Below are 21,314 nucleotides of genomic sequence, written 5' to 3'. Positions count from 1 at the left end.
GACGATGCAGCGAGTACTGCGCGATGCAGTCACACCGGCGATTGTCACTGGCACAACGACTATCTACCACAGCCAGGACTGATGCACGTGCGGCATGTCAACTTTCGCGCGAGATTGACCTCAAAGTTGCGCTGAACCTCGACGTATCTCGGCGACGTGTTGTGAGCGCGAACGATATCGAAAACAACGATCCGCCATCTTTTCGCTCGGCCAAAACACGACCGCGCAATGGCCGGCGCAGCGCCGTCCAGCGGCGTAGACATTCGGCGAGTCTACGCCAATGCGCGACACTTTAAACGGGTTAGTTCATTTTAGTTCATTCGCGGCTCTTCCTCGGATGAAACGCGCAGGTATATACGTTTGAATTTTCAAAGGGAGGAGAGTTTATGTATAAAATAATTCGATTTGCCATATTGCTATTTCATCAATTTCAGCATTTCAGATTTTCGGGTATAAAAAATAAATGTAGTTCAAAGGACAAATATTGCATTACATTTATTTATTAATTTATACCTCGTAAACATACGTAACATAACATTGATGCTGGGTGCTTTCCATTTTCATATCAGTTCTATCTTTCTTAATATTCAGTGAATAAAAAACAAAACGACACGTGTGTCGACTTGTGTCATTAAATGGCATTCAATCGCTCTGATGAAAATAAAAATCGAAGCGTAAGTCGAATATAATGGAAGAGTAATAAAAACGAAGCTTTTAAGAGGCGAAAATTGAAACAACGAAACATAAAAGAGACGTTTATACTTCTATTCGATTTACGTTTCTATTCGATTTTCTTTCTGATTTTTATTTTCACCAGGAATGTGTTGTTGATAAAACTTGTGTAAGCTGAAGTAACTATTTTGAGAACTATTGGGAGCTCTTTTCGTTTGATCACACAAGTATCGTCGTCTTGGTTACTCATTAATATCAAGAAAGATAGAATGTCTGTGTCGATCCATGTTACTACAAATAGAAAGCAATGTTAGAGCCTCTCATTTGAAAATATCTATTTGGAAATTTTTTCAATTTAAAATACAATTCTTTATAATACATATCACAAATTTATTTTATTAATTTCATCATACATAAATGTATAATCATGTTCCTTCTCCTCTATTATTATACGTTTCTTTTTAAAATAAAAATCGGTACATACAGGAAATGAACAGATTTGCAAGGGAAATGAAACAATCATAAACATTCTTCAGTTGAAGGTCATAAATATTCTGATCTTACTGACAAAAGATAATCGTATGTTTCGCGCATCCAATTATTAAAACTGCATAACTTTAAATTTATGCGAAGTATATTTTTATTATTATTATTATTATTATTAACTCAATAGAAAGTTTCCTCGATAAAGAAACATTTTGCGTGAGGCACGATTACGTGTTTAGTTGTAATTAAGTAACACCTTGCGCGTAGTATATTATTTTCACCAGAGGCAACGATCTAGGTCGTTACTCGCGCCGTGGTGAGAACTGAGATGTGATCGTCGCTCGTTCAGCTCGTTATCGTGAATCGAAGACGTTGAAGTCTTCGCTGGAAACCGCCTTGTCATTGTAATTTCTGCTTTTTTTATCACAATCTTTTTTTATTATAATATATGGAAGATTAAAGTCCAACGAAACGTACGTCTCGCAATTTGATCGCCTAATCTCGGTAATCCTATAACAGCGACGTTACGTGTGTCACTTCTTTTTCTCTTTTTCCGTTTCTACTTTCACTACAATCTGAACATTCGTCACACGAGGAAATCTCGCAAAGAGAACGGTTCTCGCTAGTGTTTTGCTAAACAGAAATTTCCCGGTGTTTTACTCGTGCCCAAAAAAAACAGATCGCCAGGATGGTTTACAAGCCGAAAGTGTACGTGATCGGCGTCGGGATGACCAAGTTCGAGAAGCCCGGCCGTAGAGATGACTTCGACTATCCGCAAATGGCGAAGGAGGCAGTTACCAAGGCTCTGCAGGACGCACGCGTATCCTACAACAACGTGCAGGCCGTCTGCGTTGGGTACGTGTACGGCGACTCCACTTGCGGTCAAAGGGCAATCTACGAGATTGGACTCACTGGATGTCCCATTTACAATGTCAACAATAACTGTTCCACCGGCTCCACAGCTCTCTACCTTGGCAAACAGATCGTTGAGAGCGGCAACGCGGATTGCGTTCTAGCGCTTGGATTTGAGAAGATGGAGCGAGGCTCCCTGATGTCCAAGTTTTCAGATCGCACGAATCCCATGGCTAAGCATGTTGAGGTCATGGCAGATATCGCAGGTCAGCATTACAGAATTCTTTTTGATATAAAATGGAATAATATTTGATATATTTAACTTGTTTATCTTATAATCATCGATTGCACAGGTCTGTCCGAAAGTCCTATCGCCGCTCAAATGTTTGGCAATGCTGGGATCGAGCACATGAAGAAGTATGGCACAAAGCTCGAACACTTTGCAAAAATCGCATATAAGAATCATCTGCATTCTATAAACAACCCGAATTCTCAATTCCAAGAGAAATACACCTTGCAACAAATTATGAATTCTCCCAAAATATTTGGACCATTAACGAAGCTCCAATGTTGTCCCACTTCCGATGGTGCAGCAGCTGTCATTCTAGCTAACGAGGATTTCGTTTATAAGCATCATCTGGAATCACAGGCTGTCGAAATCCTCGCTATGGAAATGTCCACTGACTTGTCCTCGACATTTAACACTCAATCGTGTATGAATATTGTTGGGTACGAGAAATAAACAAGTTATTATGTATTTATGTTTCCCAATAGAATCAATTGCTGGTTTACTAATTCTATTGTGATACTTTGCAGATATGACATGACAAGAAACGCAGCTGAGAAAGTTTTCACATCGACCCACTACAGGCCGATCGACGTAGATGTGATAGAGCTGCATGATTGTTTCTCTGCAAACGAGTTAATAACTTATGAAGCCTTAGGATTGTGCACTCCCGGTTATGCCGGTAAAATGATAGACGCTGGAGACAACACCTACGGTGGCAAGTATGTTGTGAACCCGAGCGGTGGTCTAATCTCGAAAGGACATCCTCTGGGTGCCACAGGATTAGCACAATGTGCTGAACTTACCTGGCAACTTCGCGGTGAAGCTGGCAAGAGACAGGTGCAGGATGCAAAATTGGCACTTCAGCACAACATAGGTCTGGGTGGTGCAGTCGTCGTGGCTCTTTACCGCTTGGGCTTCCCGAAACAGGCGATAGTCAGAAAAAACGTGAATGTTGCCGCCGATTCGAGTATTTTCCAAGCGGATGTGCTCTTCAAGACATTGGCAATTGCGATGGAGGAAGATGATGAGAATCTGATTGAGAGAATGCGTGGAATTTACGGATTTAAAGTTACAAATGGTCCCGGAGGCGCCGAAGGATATTGGATTATAGATGCAAAAACGGGCAAAGGCAAAGTCGAATACAATGGCAAAACCAAACCTGATGTAACATTTACGATTAGCGACACCGATATTGTAGATTTCATTTCTGGAAAATTAAATCCGCAGAAGGCTTTCTTCCAAGGGAAAGTTAAAATTCAAGGCAACATGGGACTTGCCATGAAATTGCCCGATTTGCAGAAACGCGCCGCCAAAAAGATCGAGCTGCTTCGCTCAAAATTGTAAGATGGTCAAAATGCGAAGTTTGCTAAAGTAGCACACTAAACAAAATACGTCCCTGTCTCTCTTCTTTTTTTTTATCTTTCCCCCTTTTTTTATCTTTCTATTTGGCTACTAAAGATTATTATCGGCAGTTTTATAATTATAATACGTAAATGTGTTATGAAATTCGGATTCAATGCAAAAAGTTATCCTTATAAAATTGATAATAAAATGATTTCATATTATATTCTCGCGTAAAATATTCGTGTGCGATAGTCTTGATATTTTATGCGTATAATCTAAAATGATATTCGAAACATAGTACAGAAATTTTCAATTTCGTTTTGTATATATTTAAAATTTAATATATATAAAATCAAGAAAATAATATAGTACTATGTAAATTTATGCAAATTTGTAATTATACATTCGAGATATTCAACTGATGTTTATTCACTTAAATATAAATTTTGACAGAAAATGACAGTTGCACGCAAATGCAAAAAAGTATAACTTGCATACATAATATGTAAGTCTTCTATTAATAATATTGATTTTTTTGCGGGACATGTGATATCAATATTTGGAATGGTTTCTATAATGTATACTTATACTTTTAAATACAAAAAATATATTTTATACATATAATATATATATATAAATAATCTCAACAGCTCATCATTTAGCTGTGGTAAACAGTAGTCAAATATTCTCAACTGAATCCAGAACAACATGCGTGTATTTAGACGCGAATTTATTATGCTTTTTTACACAAATTCTGATTAAGCAATGAGAATCATTCGTACTCATAAATCATGTACTATATAAAATACATTTTATAATTTTTTTAAATACTTTCGAATCAGCTATGTATTATTCCAAGAAGTATAATATAATATAATTGCATTGTAATTACCTAAGGTGCAATTATACGCTGTTATATAAGGACGCAGTTATATGTATAAATGCATCATAAACAGTATAAATGAATTATATTTATACTTATTGTTTTTTATTCTAAAGTTTATTATAAAGTTTATTAGATTTTTTTAAATATCTTGTTAAAAAATAAAATTTTGAATATGGACTGGATGAAATTTTCGATTGCTTCTGTATTAAGTAGATAATTATATTAGTTATAAAAAAAACAGTTACATTTGATTAATAATCATATACTGAATAATCATATACTGAAAACCTATAGACTTTTATTAGGCTTTTACAAGAATATATATATATATATATATATATATATATATATATATATATATATATAAAGAATTTTGGAAATATCGATAGATGAAAAAATTTAAATATTAAATTAAAAATTTTTTAATTTAAATATTTCTATAAAAAGGTATAATAAATGCATAACAGTTATACTATAAATAAAAATAACAGATATAAAAATTAATTATTCCAAAAATTCAAGATCTATATTAAATTGAAGTAAGTTATTTATCTCCATTCTTCATTGAGGAAATTATCCTTTTTACTAGACATTCCATAATCATATTAAGAGTTCTTGTTATTAGAATTATAGAAAAACAAAACAACGTTTTTTTTATATATAGGAAACTAACACATTTTTATAGGGAACTAATACATTTTTATATGAAAATGGGGAAAAATATATAAAAGCTTGATATTTACAATTGCATTTCTTATGAAAATAATATTAGACAACATGAGCATAAATATAAAGTTTCAAGACTTCGAATTATTTTCTTTAAAAGAAATTAAATTCTAATAACGTGTAATGCGTAAGTATCTTAATGATTAATAGGAGTAAATCATTTGACAAGATAGGGTAGATAACTTGACAAGATAATTAAAAATGCAAAATTAAAATATTGCATTCGACTAGTTAATCGCTTATGTTGTATTATAAATGTATTATATATACACATAAATATAAACATATATACTACATTTATACAATTTTATACTGTGTGACGGAGATGGGTGAAATGTTTGGTGTATTAATAAAAGTTAATAAAAATAATTAATCCTATTTTTTTAATACCTGTCAATTTTATAATACATATTTCGATCTTTTCGCTATACGTCTCTCGCATTCCGCATATTTATCACGAATGTTTATTTTATCCACCATAGAGAGAGAGAGGGAGAGAGAGAGAAAGAGAGAGAGAGTGATTAAATAATCTTTCTTAGATTAATATAGTTTTCTTGATTAATATATTAACAAGTTAGGTTTTAATAGCACCTTAATTTTGCACATCCACAAAATGAAAAACGCATAAATATAATATAAATCTGTCGCTGATATAAATCGCATTTCTGACGAAGACGTTCGAAATATAAAGCTTTGAGAGAATATCCACTGTGACATTTTGTGATATAAAGATGAAAGATATCTCATGGATATAGTAATTTTTTAAGCTCGATCGCGTGTTTTACTTCCGTTCGCGCATTTGAGGCAAAAAATGAATGAAGACGAAGCTACTTCGCATCGCGCATGCAACACGCGCTCAAGATGTCTTCGCGCTTCTCTATATTTATAGCTAGAGACAAATATACACCTTGGCGTAGGTCCAATCGCCCGTATACCCGCACACAGTCTACGGGGAAAACGGACAAACCCCGTAATAGCGGAGCTGTGTCAGTGCTATTAGTGACGTCGCGCGCAGTGTAGGAATCTCAAACGCGGACGCGTGTAAGAAGAGAAGAAGAAAAAAATAGAAAAAAATGAGCGAGATCCGCGTATAGATACTACAGAGGCGAATCGACTTCCGGGGAAAGACGAGATCGCGAGAAACTACCCCCCTTTTACGATGCGAGTGCTATTCGATTACGCGATTACGATGGGATTACCGTATTCATTCAGAATGGAAGAGACGACGAGCGCCGCGACGACGAACGCCCGTTTCTGACCGAGCGACGACCGACCGATTGACCGACCGGCAAAGCCTAGGATAAATTTAATTCACGTCGGCCCGCCGTGATTTGGATTAATATCGGTGTCGATTGAGTGAGTAGCAGGCATCATATAAAAACCGACGCGACAGATTGCGTAAGAGATAGATCGTCGAGAGATAGATAGACATCGCGATCAAATGGAGAACACGAATAAATCTATCCCCCACGTTTCTTCCGGGGCTCCTCTGATTCCCGTTTTACGTAGGCAAAAGATGGATGAAAAAAAGGGAAAGAGACAGCATGGCATTGAAATTTTATAAATAAACTGCCGCGCCGCGCCGGTGCGCATAGTTCTCCAAGTGCCATGCTTGTTACGCATATGTGCGTATGTATGTGTGTGTCTGTGCGTATTGTCAGAAATATGTATAATAAAGACGACAATGCAGCTCGTGAATGTTCGCTGGCGACAAATTCACTAATAGAAATCAACTTTTTGCTGATAATTTTTCTCATAATTTTTATAGGAATTGGAACATTTTTCGGAAATACTCAGAGGAATATTCGGAAAGTTTACGCCTTCTCTCAGAACTTCTCATATAAGTGAATTCTAAAATATTCTGAAATTTCTCATTCCATAATTTTTAAATTTTTTAGATTTTGTAACATTTCATCAGAAATTATACTTATAAAAAAATCTTAAAAATCTTACGATATATTTTATAATTAATATGTATGAAAAATTTTGAGAAAAGATATAGATTGATTTGAGAAAAGTGCTCTGAAATGTATTATACTAGTTATAATTTTTTTTCACTATAATTAGGAATTTTTTTTTAAAGACGAGTCAACTTGAAATTAAGTGATTAAACATGCATAGTCTTTTTTATAGGTTTGCGAGCTTCTTTAAATTTATCGATAATGATAAATTCATCAATAGATATAAAATTATAAAAATTGGCCAACTTTTTAACAGATAATTTAATGAAATACTTCTTCTTCCAGACAAGTGTATTTTGCTCCGATTGATTTTAAATTTTCCTATCAAATTATCTATTTTTTTTCTTTTTTCGCATTTATGAAAGCAGAAAATCATTATACAATGTTGTATAAAGTATACCAGCAATATCATGCGACGCAACTAAGAAAAAAATAAATTACGGAAATGTATAATCACAAATTTAAAAAGATCTCGCAAAGTTAAAACGTGATTTCACTCTTATCTGTAATCTTTATGTAAATCTTTTCATGCTTCTTTTTACATAAATCTTCCTTCAAATTAAATAATATCAACAAATATATTTAAAATTTGAAATATTATATATATTATCGGTAATATTTTTAAATGACAATATCTACGTTAGCTGTTTTTAAGAACTTTGAAAAATCAATGTAAATATTATTTCCGTTAGAACGAATAATTAGATCTATCTTTGCTTTTTCAATTACTCTTTATATAAATTTGTTTTATTTCGAGATACTATAAGAAAATATAACTGAAAAAAAAACTTGCACACAGGATGCACTCCATGTATTCATCTAAAAAAGGTGATCCTCTTTGCCCTTTGGGTTTCCACCCACAGGTTCGATGGCCAACGCGTTGCAAACGATGTTTTAGGTAATTATTTAAAGCAGAAGCTAAGAAACAATACAAAATACATTTCAAATTAATAATAATATCTCTTCAGGGATTACAAAGAGCATGGCGGCAGAAGAAACAGTCTCGGAGACATCACGTCTTCGTCCCCCAGTCTTTCCTCAGATTCTACACGGTAGGTTCTTTCGCCTACTAATTATAAATTGCATAAAATGTCAATTATTATAACGCGCCTTTACTGTTAGCATAAGTTAATAAAATATCTGCAAAATAATATAGCAATAATGATACGTTAATTGTTTTGAAGAACTGTGAATATTATAGAAAAATTGATGGTTGTTATGAATGAATTTTAAAGCGGATCCGAGAATAAAAGGATATGGTCTTCCGCTACGAATTTGGCGAAAGACGAAACCAAGAATGATCATTTGCAACCGCCGGCGTCAGCTGGATGGACATCGCTGATGGATCTTTCCGCTATAGATAAGAATCCAGAAGACGCTCCTAAATTAGAAAGTAATAAAAGCGAAGTACTGAGACAGATTAAACGTCAAATTAATATTGGAATTAGTAATTAATGTCAGATCTTCTTTTTTTTTTCTTAAATCACCCTAATTTACGGTTGCATGAATCTACGCGGCGATGCAGATGTTAGAAAACCGGCGAAGCTTCAAATAAAAAATGTGATAAGCAACAGTAAGAGTGGCACTTCGGAAAACGACGTCGAATTTATTATTCAGGTATCCCTTCGTTAACTAACCCACTAGTGGCATGGAATGCTTTATGTCAAATAAAACATACACATCTGCATACAAACACGCACATAAACGCTTATAAACGTCTTCTTTATACAAAGGCGCCTTGTAGTTGTTGTACAGCAGACGGTAGCGTAGCGATCACATTCAATGATAAAAGAGTGAACAAATGTGAAATTCTCTTTTGCACTCTCATTTGTCACACTACTTTAGGTAAGGAAATCACGATCAGCACCGTCAAAACAGGTGATCCAGGACGGGCCGGATAATGTTATGGTAAAGAGAGAAGATACCAAGGAGGTGAGCCGATCGTCGCTTTCGATATAACACGGATATCTTGCGATTAATATCTTGCGATTAATATCATATATATATATTGCCCATCGTATCGTTGTGTGATGCCGTTGTTTATGCATTTGATATATCAGATTCATAATGTCGTGAATTATAAAGCATTTTCGCGATACTATACTTCAAAACTATCATTAAATGCATTTTGTTTAAATGTTAATTAACTTGTTCAGATATTAACTGTATGTAGAGCGATGTTACGCCTGTATATGTATAATTTAAAGAAAAGTTTCTATCAAAAAGATTTTGATGTTTGTCTTATATATGTATACATGATAATGCATCTATATATCATGAGTATTTGAATTTCTCAGATCTGACTTTTAGAAAAAATGTTGCATACATGCAGCAATGCTTTAAAAGTGCATTAAATTATTCAAGCGCAACATTATTTGTATAGTCACAATTTCTAACTTGTATATATATTTCTATTATTTCCGAGTGTCAGAATTGAGAGGATTAAGCGAAGATTGAATATATGAACAGCGTAATCTTGTTGATAAGTGTCAATTAACAGATATTTACTCCTCGCAGAATGAAATAGAAAAATTGAGGTCTCAGTTAAATGATATGAGAGCAAGATGTGAGAAGGCAGAGAAAGAAAAAAGCGAGATATTACTGCGTCGATTGACGACCATGGAGACAATGTCGAACAAAACATCGACAAGCGAAGTAACAAAGCTACAGAAGAAAAATGAAGGTATTAATTTTTGAAGTTTATAGAAAATTTTTATAGAAAAATTCTCTGTATTATATTATCCTTTTTCATCGCATTATTATCGTTAAAGAATTTCTTTTAAATTCCTATGTATGTAATAAATAGTGTAATGTCACATGCATGTTTTAGCACTTGCGCAAGAGAAAAATGTATTGCTGGCAAAGGTAAAAAGTTTGGAAAAAGAAACGATTAGTAAACCGTATAGAGGTGAAAAGGACAAAACGCACGACGAATTACGTTCGAAATTGAAAGCCGCAGAAAACCTTTGCGAAAGTTTAATGGATGAAAATGAGGATATGAAAAAGGAAATCAGACAGTTAGAAGAAGAAATCTATGAGTTGCAAGATAATTTTAGGTACTATATTTTCTTGCATAAAGGATACTATGAAATATCCTATTGAGATATCCCGCAATAATGTTATGCATGCTACTTATTTACTATAGTTTTTTAAAAATATAACTCTTTATATAATTTTATGCTTAATAAAATTATATATAATAACATTTTGTCTCATATATTATTTATTTCAAATGGCTTTTTGTTTTAAAATTAATAACAACGGCAATTTTTGGTATATGTAGTTATTAATATTATGAAGAAAAATTATAATTAAATATACTAATAGATTTATATCATTACTAAAAATTTGCGAAGTACGACTCGCCATTATTTATATAAAATGAGTAATTCTATGATTTTTTAATATTGCATATTACATGTCTATCAAAATTGGTGTATCTCTGTTCCTTTCAATAAATTATTATCGCATTTCAATTTTTGCGAAAAAACTTTTTTATGTCCAAAAGATTTATTCAGGATCTTTACGCATATGACAATGCAACACGTATGCAAAGTCAAACCGTTTTATACAAAAAAAAACCTGAAAATCTGTTGTGTGTGTCGGAAATCATAAGTTTCAAAAGAGATCACAATCTTTTGCAAAATGAGCTATATATGGATTGTTGCAGGACAATGATTTGGACAGATTTGAGAAGTATATATATTCCCTCTTTAATACGGATGGCACTTGTTGAATCTTTATTTGACAATCGTGATCATACCCATAAAGTAAAATCCATGAACTTTTTTATCGTTTTTCATTTTTATGGGATCATTTACTTTTTTGCGATTATATCCCAATCGGAAGAAAAGTCTCATAGTGGAGAGACTATGAGAAAATTTACGTTAAAATTTTATAAGATTTGAGAATTTTTTGAAAGAGAGCAATACGTGGAATATCATACCGCTTTTCCCTCGCAAATTTTGTGTAGAATTTCTTTCACGTCTTTATGAGGAACAGAGATACTCAAACGTGACAAAATCTGCGACAAATCTGTAAATGGTTACATTGTGTCGCGGTGCAATATGTGTTCTTTATATGGATATAATTTTCGCATATAAGGGACGAACAAGCAGATGAGTATACTCGTTTACGAAAAAGTTTGGAGCAGTCGAACAAAAATTGTCGAATATTGTCATTCAAATTGCGAAAAGTAGAACGCAAAGCCGAAGAATTAGAAAATGATCGGTCAGCTTTAGAGAAGAAATATGAAGAGGTAAATGTATAATTAGAAATAAAAAATTTCTTTCTTATTAAATTTTAATAGCATACAATATAGTCAAATAATTGCCGTTCTATATAATTCATATTCATTAAGTGTAAAATTATATTACATATTAAATCTTCCTATTTACCTATAATTTATTAGGTAAAGAAAACAGAAGAGATTTTACAGAAAGTAAGCAGTGCATTCCAGAACAGAACGCAAAAGAAACCGACAGAATCCACAACAAAATTGCAACTTAAAAAGATGGTTGACGAAGTGGAGAAAGAAATAGGTTAATGAATGATCATTGTATTTTTATAAATTTCGTAAAAATCAAATATCTCATTTAAATTGTTAATGTTTTAGAGGACATGCTAAATATCTTTACCAATATTAAAAATGGACATAACGTCGACATACCAGATGTAAAATCGAAAGATAATACTGTACAGTATGATAAACTTCTAAAAGAACATGAATTGCTTAAAGAAAAATTCGAATCTGCTGTAAAAGAACTGACTAGCGAAAAAGAGAAGAAAAAAGTTCAGCCAAATATAAAAGTAGAAGATACCAAAAATGTGGATTTACAAAATGGTAGAAAAGACACGAATTCTGCATTAACAACAGTAAGATTAGATATACTTAAATTGTAAATCTTGTTACAGTGAAGAGAAAGTTGGACGAAGTAGTTACTTTACGAGAAGCTGAAAGAAAAGCCTGGGATAAAGAGAAACTGGCGCTTTCAGAAGAAAAGGAGAAATTGAAATCTAAACTATTATCGCTATCGTCCGAAAAATTAAAAATTTATAACGAGGTTGTACAACTAAAGAAAGATCTCGGTAAAAAACTTGCGCTTTATATTTAATATAATAAAATCATAATTTTTTAACTAATCTTGTATATTTTTAATATATATCTAAATATTATTAGAAAACTACTGATAAAAAACTGATAAAAAACTATATAATACGACTTTCATTATATTGCAGAAACAGCTAAAACGTCAGAAAAAGATACAGCAACGATGGAGACAACAATAAATGAAATAACAGAAAAACTTTCGCTGGAACAAGAAAAGTGTAAAAGGCTACAAGATGATTTATCATCGTACACCGAAAGGGAATTAAAAATGTCGCAATCGATAACATCTGTAAATATCATTTTTATTCTAGCAAGAAACACATTATTTACTGAATAAATTAATAATCTATCTTGCGACTCATATTATTTCTTTCGATTAAAATAGGTTGAACAGATGAAAGCCAAACTTGATTTTGAGGTAAAACGTTTGAAAAAGGAATTAGAAAGTACAAAGTCTACGACGTCAATGAAGATCACGGATCTAACTACAGAGCTTACGGAAGTTAAGCAGGAGAGAGAGAAATTAACATCGCAACTTAATAGCGAGAGAAAAGCGAAGGAAACCGAAGTAGCAGTACTTAAGAAAAAAATAACTTCCTTAGAAAAAGCTGGGCAAAATACAAAACGCATGAACGAGATGAAAGAAACTTACGATGAAAAAATATTAAGTACAGTATCGCAAGATACAATTTATTTCTCAAATGTATTATGGATTTAACGTGACGAAATTTTCAGATCTCGAGAATGAGATTAAGAAACATCAATACGAGCAAGAAACTCTTACGAAACAATATCAAGAGCTTACGAATTCAAAGCTGCAGATTGAAAGGGAGAATGAATCTTTGAATAGGTAAACAGCAATTCGACACTAACGGTGTGAGGAGTAAGAATTCATTGCCAACAATATTAAATGCCTGATATAACTTTCTTCATTTAATCTTACGTTTTATTATAGCAAATGTTCGGAACATAAGAGAGACTTAAAAAATATACAAACCGAACTTGAAGAGTTGCGTAATTCGATGAGAACGAAAGAGAGTGAATGGCGATTAGAGAAATCTGCTCTTGAGGTATAGAGATTTCATCATACAATTATTAGAAATTTCAGTTTGAAAAATCTTATTATCATTAAATTATACTCATACTTTCAGGGTCAAATTCGTGACAATCAATTGCCGAACAAAGTTATTGTAGAAGAATTAAACGACGAAATTAATACAGTGAAGAAAGAGAATGCCACTTTATTGGAACGATTGGAGGATGTAAGAAAGATAGTAAGTAATATCTATTATTTATGTTTAATTTTGCTGTTTCGAGAATATACAAAACATCAATGTATTATCCACTTGTTTGTTTTTTATATTATCTTGGCTAATTTTCAAATTTATTTAAATATTTAATTATTCTCATGTAAAAAATATAATTTATTTTAATTTTCAGAATGACGATTTGTCTACAAAACTAAAAGATTATCAGGCAGTTTCCAAGATTCATCAAGCATTGACACCTGACACCACAGCATTGGAGTCAGAAATTCGAAAATTAAAGAATGCTTTGACAAACACAGAAAAAGCTAAAAAGGCAGATCTGGCGCAGTGTAAAATGCGCTATGAGCATAGAATTACGGCGATCAACGATGAGATACAGGCAATCCAGAATCAATTATCACGATACAAGCGCGAACGTGATACTTACAAGCATATGTTAGAAGGCGCGCAAAAAACTATAGGCGAGCTAAAATCTACGAGACAAGGTAGACTCTCTAATGCATCTTCGGGAAAATCCGACGAGGTAAATAATTAACAATATATTTTCAAATGGCTTCGGTATCATTATATCAATATATTTTTAAATCTATTTTAAAGATTTTAAAGATATTCTTAAAGAATCATCTTTGGGAATATTTTCAAACTGTGTTCTATTCTTTCTTTACTATTAATTCTTCTTTCTATTAGGAAAAATATATTTTTCTATTATTATAGGATGAAGAATCATCGAAAGCTAACATCTTAGTATTAGAAAAACAAATCAGTTGTATGGAAGACGAACTTTCTGAGACAAAACTAGAAGCTTCCAGACTAAAGGCTGAATTAGTTTCGGAAAAATCAGCTAGTCACGTTAAAGTCTCAGAATTGCAATCCCGAATTAACGAGGCAATTATAAATTAGATTTATTAGTGATGCAAATAATACATTTCCAAATATGTATATATCATTATTGGTTCATTATTGTAGTTGGAAGAGGAGCGGTTGCTCACCAGCGGACGCTCGAAGATTCCAGGATTGAAAGTGCGTATGGAGTTGGCTTGGCAAAAAGAGAGAGAAGAACATCAAAGGTTACTGCAAGAAACGGCAACGTTAGCGAGAGATTTGCGACAAACACTATTCGAGGTATTGATTAGTAATTTAGTATATAAACAAAATGACATAGTCATTTCAAACTTTTTACAACTTTACATGTATTATTTTTGCAGATAGAAAGAGAACGTAGCAAAGAGCGGCTTGAAAACAAAAGGAGACAAGATCAGTTAAAGAAAGTGTTCGACGAAGAGAAGGATGAAAATAAGAAAAAATTATCGGAGGTATTTAAATATTTGTATAAGTGTGCTCTGAAAATATAATCGTTGAAAGATTAATAATTTTCTTTTTTTTTTTTCATTCGTAAATCGTATCAATCAATTTTTAGTTGCAATGCGACCTACTTGAACTGCGGGACGCGCATGCGAAGTTAAGAACGAGCAACGAAAAAATGAGACGTGAAAAAGAGCGGCACGAGAAGGAGAGGCAAGAACTCAAAGAAGTTATATTAAATAAATGCAAATTGGAGCAAACCGAATTGCGGAACATTAATATTCTTATGCAACAAGTACAAGATTTGTTACAGCTGTTTCCTGAATTAAATACCGTAACGGAGAACGGAAAACCTGATATATACACGCCAACACCACCGAGACGATTGAAGGTATAAAAAATGAGTACCTATTCATATATAATATTAATAGGGAATGAAACATGTTCAATTATTAACATATAATCCAAAATTACAAATGCTTTAAAAACTTTTTAAAAATGTGTAATTATTCGTAGGGACCAAAATCCAGGGAGTCATCGCCAATGTTAGAGACAAAAAGCGATGTCAAAGGTACTTTGAAATAAAGACTTAATTAATTTTTGTACATATAAATAATTTACTGTTAATGTTGTTTTAAACCGTTTGTAGCTGTAACTCCAATACTTGGCGAAAGAACAGAAAAATTAGAATATACTATTAAAAAATTAATGAGCGTGGCGAAAGAACTTAAGGAATCAAAGAAGACGACAGATGAAACGAACGCAATGCGGTTGAAGAAATTGGGAAAGAGGTGAGCTTTCGCGATTTATAATCAATCTAATTTCTTGCCAAACTATTCAGAGCATGAAAAATATTATGTAAAAATATTGTTTTAGAGCAACGTCAGTAGAAAGTGATCCAGGAAAAGGAGTGGTGTTAAATCGCGGTAAACCACGTTTGAAAAGAAAGAGTCTCTCTTTGGAACAAACGTCTGGGCACCAGGAGGTAAACAGAAAACTTATTATACAGACAATCTCTCTATAAAGTATAAGAAATAATTTTTTAATGAGATCTTATGCCAAATATGCTGTTTACATCTCTTATTCTCTATACGAAATTCGATCTAAAAAATCTGTACGAAATTCGATCTTCTTCTTTTGATTACTGTTAACTTTTGTATAAAAAATAGTCTGCAGGTATTTGGGGCACGGATAGCAACTTGTCGAGCATGCAATCATTAGAGGGATCAGAAGTCGAATCTCGCGGAACTAGTCGACAGAGAGATTCCAGTGTAGATAGGTATCGAAATATTATTCGTAACATTACATGATCTTTTGAAATATATACATACCGGTAATGTGAATATATTTGATAATTATTATATTTATTATATTATTAGTCGCCTTTCCGGAGGATCGACAAAGAGCGAAATGTTAGATCGGGACAAGAAATATGGCAAGGGTATAATACGAAAATTAACACATAAGTTAACTAAATCGTCTAGCGTCGATGATCCGAACATGACCGACTACTCGCTTCAGGCAAGAAGATATTTAAATATTCGAAATTATTTTTACGCAAATAGAACATTATTTATTAAAATGATCGAATACTTGACAGACATCTGGTTCTGAAACCAGCATCAACGAAACCCTTAAGTTGGAAAAGAAGAACTTGAAGAAGAAATTAACAGCTATGTTCAAAAGAGGTTCAAGAAGCAGCAGGTACATCAAAAAATTGTAAATTATTTAATATGCATAAAAAAAGCATAGACAAAAGAATTTATTACTTAAAAAATTCAAATATAACAATGTTTAATAAAAGTTACGATACCTTTTCAGCGCAGAGAAAAAGACTGGAACCGGCAATTCCAGCAGACCTGCTTCAAGGAACTCCATGACATCGAATTAATAATCCCACATGTGTGATCTTGTTAAGAGACTTGATATTTTGACTGGACGTCACGATTATTTCCACAGCGAGAGAGAGAGAGAGAGAGAGAGAGAGAGAGAGAGAGAGAGAGAGAAAGAGAGAGAAATATTACATTCTATGACACTGTAATAAAAAGGCGGACTGCTCAAAACTCATATTTAGATATATCGGGATGATTTTAATAGAAAAATGTACGTACATGTGTATTCTCGTATGTCCATAGCATCTTAAATCCTTATACCATGATATCTAATGTTTTAATATCCAAAACAAGTAGTCGCCATTTAATATATATATATATCTACCTTATGAAAATTTTTCACAGATAAAAGATGGCTCGTGAATATGAGTGTGTGTAAAATATACATATCCTTTGTACAATGTACAATCATTGAAAAATATAATGTATAAAGTATTACTGTATCCCAGAGTTATTTTAAGTACCTTATATCAAATAGTGTTAGATTTGTTAACATAATCAGAACTGCAGTCTAAATATATATTTTCAGTTTATGTTACAGCTGTACATATATGCATCGCGAAACAAGTGCATAAATAATAAATATTATTATTAGGTGTTGGAATTAATTCGTAGCGTTTTTTAATGAAAGAATGTTATTTATTTCACATGAGCATTAAAAAATACATTAATGAAAGTACTTCCCATCACTTGTAAAACGCTACGAATTAATTCTAACACCTAATATAATTAAATAATGTATGAAACAGTTTTAATCGGGCATAAAGCATCTCGAATATAATTATGATGCGTACTTAAAAGATATTTTCATTACTTGATGGTAAATCGATTTATCTATGTTACTCGAATCATCAAACGATAAAATAAACAGAAATCAACGCTTCGAACGTTTCTCTTTCTTAGATTTTTTCTTATGCTTCGAGCTCTTATATTTATCTTTCTCTTTATGTTTATGTTTCTTTTTCGATTTTTTTATCTTGTCTCGTTCCACCCATTTTCCACCGAGTTTCGAATCCTCCATAGTTTTCGATACCACGACACTTCGAAATACTGGTTTGAACAATTGATTAGTATTATCAACTTCTGTCATTGTCGCAGTACTGTCTTGTTTCAATAATCTTTGTGGCAGGACCGGACCATACATATCTGGCAGTATCGTAGTCTGTTTATCATTAGTTACATCGTTACGATTTATAAGATCATTCTGCGATTCACCAATAATTGGCGGACTAGGTTCTGAAATGTTAGTCTTACTTTCGTCATTAACGTGTTTCGGTTGTGTCACCAAGCTGTCAAGATCTAGTTTCGCAAAGATTCCTCGTGGCGGCGATGTATTGCGTTGCATATTTATCTCCTTCGGATCTTTTCCAATCAAAATCGATTTGACAGCCTCGTTGTCAACATTATCCTCCGTCTCGCTGTCGGAATCTTCGCTGCTGCTGAGAAAGATCGCTTTGAACAGATCCTTCTTTTCTTCCGACTGATCTTTAAGCGCAGATATCGGCTCAGGTGTTTTTTCCTTTTCTTTCATTTCTTGAATTGTTTCGTTTATTAAATTATTTTCTGTATTTTGTTCGACATCTTTGGTTGTCGCGGAAGAAATATTGTGAATACCTTTACCGAAAACTTTTTCATAAGATGCTTCGAAAATTCTAAATTTTTCAGAAATAGGTTCTAAAGGTTGGTAAATGTTAGACGGAATATCGTTGGAGCCAATGGGAATCGTTTCGTTTAAATTTTCTTCCGTTTTACTTGATGGCAAGGGAATGTCTTCCACTTGTGTCTTAACTGTATCCACGGCTTTCGTGAATTTTGATGAACTACACCAGTCCAAGGAATCAAAGACTGAGAATCTGGCTGATTTCCTATCTGTTGCGATCGGTGCGCACCCGACTTTCGGTTCGGGAATATTAAATCTTTTGCAAACGATACTCGTCGGCTTCCATTCACTCCGTTGTCGCGTAAGTTTGCCGAACATTTTCAATCTTACCGCTTCCTTTATGTCCTTTTCCGGATCCACTTTGTCCGTCGTATCATTAGCACTATTTACAAACTTATCCGCCATATAATTATTCGATTGCTCCAGTTTTGTAGCTTGCTCGAATTCTTCGCGTTCTTGCTCTCTCTCCCAATTAGTCATAGAAAGTGGTTGAATACTTTCGAACTTATCCTTTTCGCCGTTCTTCGAGAAGATAAGATACTGCTCGAATCGTCTCTGTTTATCCGGATCAGACAAGAATAGTTTTCTCGTTTCACCCTTATCTGAGAAATCGTTCTCCATTGATTTATCAGTGCTTGATTGTGCAGATAAAGATTCTTTAAAATCTTCCAATTTCTTTAAGTTACTCATATCGTCTTTGCTGGAACCAACAATACCACCTTTGATGAAGCTTTGTGCATTTAATTTGTCCAGCCAAGAGTTGCTCGTCGTCTTCTGTTGTGTCTCCAATTTTCTTCTCTCTTCTGTTTGTTGTTTACCATGCAAATTTAAGGTTTTTGAAATAATATTAGAGGCAACGGATGTACTCGATGATGCCTGTGGCTTTTTCGAACATTCATCAGGATCTTCCAAGATTCGCGCTCTGTCTATGGCATTCAATGGTTCCCTGCGTTTATTTTCTACTGGGGTTGTAATCGGCGGATAAAACCTACTTTTCCTAATAGTGTGTACCGGTGCAAAATTCTTCGGCAATTCTGGAGGTTTGAAGACTTTTTTACTCTCTAGTCTCTCTTTCGCGTGAATAAAATTGTCCAAACAATCGGTTTGCGAACTACTCGGTCCATCCTGAGACCATCTTGTCTTTGCCTTACGCTCGGGGCCCAAAGCAAAATCGTAACTCGACATGTCTTCCTTCTCATATATATCCTCGTCATCAGCTTCGAAAGCACCAACTCCAAACGCTTGGCCATGAATCGATAATTTCTTGTTTTTATCTTGGACGCAAAAAGCTGGACTCTCAAACAGATTGATGTGACTGGAAAGGACTTTCCGCCTATCTAAACCCGAGTAACCAATGCCAAAATAATTATCTTTCGGTTTACATCGAAATGGCTCGTAATCGTCAGGTGCAAAAGTAATATTAGTGAGGTCATCATTCGAATCTTCAGAATTGCTTCCTGTCATTTCGGAATTGTCCTGTATTAGTTTTAATTTTTCATTACGCAACTTTATCTTCTGCTTTTCTTTTTTTGTCAGTCTGCAACCTACACCTTGACCAGGTTTCCAGCCCATTTTCTTGAGCAGGATGATACCCACTGTTTCTCTGTAATTATAAATATTTAAAATTATCAGAAATTGATATCACTTTAAATCTAAATGGAATACAAATTGAACATACTAATAAATAATTAATGCACTACTCTATTTTTTTCTCAAACAAAAACATACTGTTAACAATTTCAATTTAAAACAGAAATTAAATTTTTATTAATTGGCATTACTAATTTTTACAAATACTAACTTGACAGGTCTTAAAAGTTCCTTCAAGATGGGAGTACCAGGAATAGGTCCTTCCTGGCTTATCCTCTCTCTCTTTTTTCCTTTCTGTCCATGATCGGCATAATCACTGGTGGCTCGAATACCTTTAGGAGCTATCCCAAAGAGACTAGTATCCTCTTCATCCATAAAATCTTCTGGTCGCTGAACAACGTTGTCTGCTTTGCTGCTCCTGGAAGACTTGAATTGCTGTGGTCTCCAGCCATCGCGAGTGCCGACGGTGTTGAAGTATCCTGCTGAGAAACCACCTGTAAAGGCTCCGTGAAACCTACGTCTACCTTGAGCATCATATGCATATTGATCCTCAATCGTGATGGGCTTCTTTCGCGGGATGTTCTCTGTGAGATCAAAACTTTTTAATATAACGCAACAAAAAGGATATTTATAACACAATATATTCTTAAATACTATAATTTATTCTGTTTGTATACCTTCGTCCAAAGGGTCAAGAGGAACACCAAATGTCGCGTAATTCTCCTCGTCCGAATCACCCATTTCTAAAGAAAACCAAATTCCTGCGGTGAAATCTTCTCGTTTGATTTAATTAAACGCGATAACTTTAATCAAGTGCTCTTCGATCACAAAACTGAAATTGCGCAGAACGCATTTGAGGTTAAAAGAGACATCATTCACGAGTATACTCAGCAGACGGCTCCGACCTGCTCCGATCTCCGACGTGAATCGGCGTTCATTGGTCTCGACGGTAAACTGCGATCAAACATAGCCAATCGACATTGTACTTCAAATGGAATAAAAAAAAAGTAAAATTTCTTTTCTCTGATTGGCTGAATCTCATGTGATCTCGATGATTGCTATGCCTTTTCAATTCTTTAATATGCGAGCCAGGTTAGACTTACCTTGTTTACTTGATCTTTATTAATATCAATATTATTTTAAATTCTGCATTAAGTGGAAATTTACATTATCATTTTTAGATTGCTTCGAAAAATGTGCTTTCGAATATATAATCCATCCTTAACCTATCAGGTCTGAGAAACGCTGCGGCGCAATCGTCAGATGTAGAAACTAG

At 33.7% G+C, this 21,314-nt stretch overlaps 3 protein-coding genes across 4 annotated transcripts; 2 read left to right on the top strand and 1 right to left on the bottom strand.

Moving 5' to 3' along the window:
* Positions 1-1,393: 1,393 nt before the first annotated feature.
* ScpX (Sterol carrier protein X-related thiolase) lies at positions 1,394-4,716 on the top strand. Its single transcript, XM_087406350.1, has 4 exons — positions 1,394-1,562; positions 1,838-2,276; positions 2,364-2,739; positions 2,827-4,716. The coding sequence occupies exons 2-4, from the start codon at positions 1,847-1,849 to the stop codon at positions 3,641-3,643; spliced, it is 1,623 nt and encodes a 540-aa protein (XP_087262476.1). The 5' UTR covers positions 1,394-1,562; positions 1,838-1,846; the 3' UTR covers positions 3,644-4,716.
* A 1,484-nt stretch (positions 4,717-6,200) lies between these two features.
* On the top strand, positions 6,201-16,914 carry LOC105153559 (uncharacterized). Of its 2 annotated transcripts, XM_011068468.2 has the most exons (29): positions 6,202-6,611; positions 8,016-8,114; positions 8,185-8,268; positions 8,452-8,609; positions 8,742-8,833; positions 9,062-9,148; positions 9,734-9,899; positions 10,047-10,272; positions 11,321-11,474; positions 11,628-11,757; positions 11,832-12,059; positions 12,131-12,304; positions 12,455-12,615; positions 12,712-12,994; positions 13,062-13,176; positions 13,282-13,396; positions 13,478-13,600; positions 13,767-14,117; positions 14,309-14,479; positions 14,561-14,716; positions 14,800-14,907; positions 15,012-15,287; positions 15,413-15,467; positions 15,546-15,687; positions 15,773-15,881; positions 16,066-16,175; positions 16,276-16,417; positions 16,497-16,600; positions 16,718-16,914. In XM_011068468.2, exons 2-29 carry the CDS (start codon positions 8,017-8,019, stop codon positions 16,785-16,787), a joined length of 4,188 nt encoding a protein of 1,395 aa, XP_011066770.1. In that variant the 5' UTR covers positions 6,202-6,611; position 8,016; the 3' UTR covers positions 16,788-16,914. The 2 variants fall into 2 exon arrangements, with proteins under 2 accessions (XP_011066771.1, XP_011066770.1); XM_011068469.2 differs by lacking the exon at positions 9,062-9,148 and having other exon boundaries at positions 6,201-6,611.
* Positions 16,915-16,965: 51 nt separating this feature from the next.
* LOC105153560 (G patch domain-containing protein 1 homolog) lies at positions 16,966-21,282 on the bottom strand. The gene is made up of 4 exons (XM_011068471.2): positions 21,142-21,282; positions 20,716-20,992; positions 20,250-20,622; positions 16,966-20,051 (listed from the first exon to the last, which is right to left on the bottom strand). Exons 2-4 carry the CDS (start codon positions 20,777-20,779, stop codon positions 17,663-17,665), a joined length of 2,826 nt encoding a protein of 941 aa, XP_011066773.1. The 5' UTR covers positions 20,780-20,992; positions 21,142-21,282; the 3' UTR covers positions 16,966-17,662.
* Between the last annotated feature and the right edge of the window lie 32 nt (positions 21,283-21,314).

The sequence above is a fragment of the Acromyrmex echinatior genome, chromosome 5, assembly GCF_024713525.1.
Source record: "Acromyrmex echinatior isolate Ae372 chromosome 5, ASM2471352v2, whole genome shotgun sequence".
NCBI classification, from domain to species: Eukaryota; Metazoa; Arthropoda; class Insecta; order Hymenoptera; family Formicidae; genus Acromyrmex; species Acromyrmex echinatior.
Note: the sequence above shows the minus strand (reverse complement) of the source record. Positions and strands in the feature narration are given on the sequence as shown.

Coding starts and splice junctions, on each gene's coding strand:
- ScpX (XM_087406350.1), top strand. CDS start 1,847: ATGGTTTACAAGCCGAAAGTGTACGTGATCGGCGTCGGGATGACCAAG. Junction 2,277..2,363: donor GGTCATGGCAGATATCGCAG/GTCAGCATTACA, acceptor TCGATTGCACAG/GTCTGTCCGAAAGTCCTATC. Junction 2,740..2,826: donor TCGTGTATGAATATTGTTGG/GTACGAGAAATA, acceptor GATACTTTGCAG/ATATGACATGACAAGAAACG.
- LOC105153559 (XM_011068468.2), top strand. CDS start 8,017: ATGCACTCCATGTATTCATCTAAAAAAGGTGATCCTCTTTGCCCTTTG. Junction 8,115..8,184: donor CGTTGCAAACGATGTTTTAG/GTAATTATTTAA, acceptor ATATCTCTTCAG/GGATTACAAAGAGCATGGCG. Junction 14,480..14,560: donor TGCAATCCCGAATTAACGAG/GCAATTATAAAT, acceptor TCATTATTGTAG/TTGGAAGAGGAGCGGTTGCT.
- LOC105153560 (XM_011068471.2), bottom strand. CDS start 20,779: ATGGGTGATTCGGACGAGGAGAATTACGCGACATTTGGTGTTCCTCTT. Junction 20,623..20,715: donor TCTTGACCCTTTGGACGAAG/GTATACAAACAG, acceptor TTGATCTCACAG/AGAACATCCCGCGAAAGAAG. Junction 20,052..20,249: donor GAACTTTTAAGACCTGTCAA/GTTAGTATTTGT, acceptor TTATAATTACAG/AGAAACAGTGGGTATCATCC.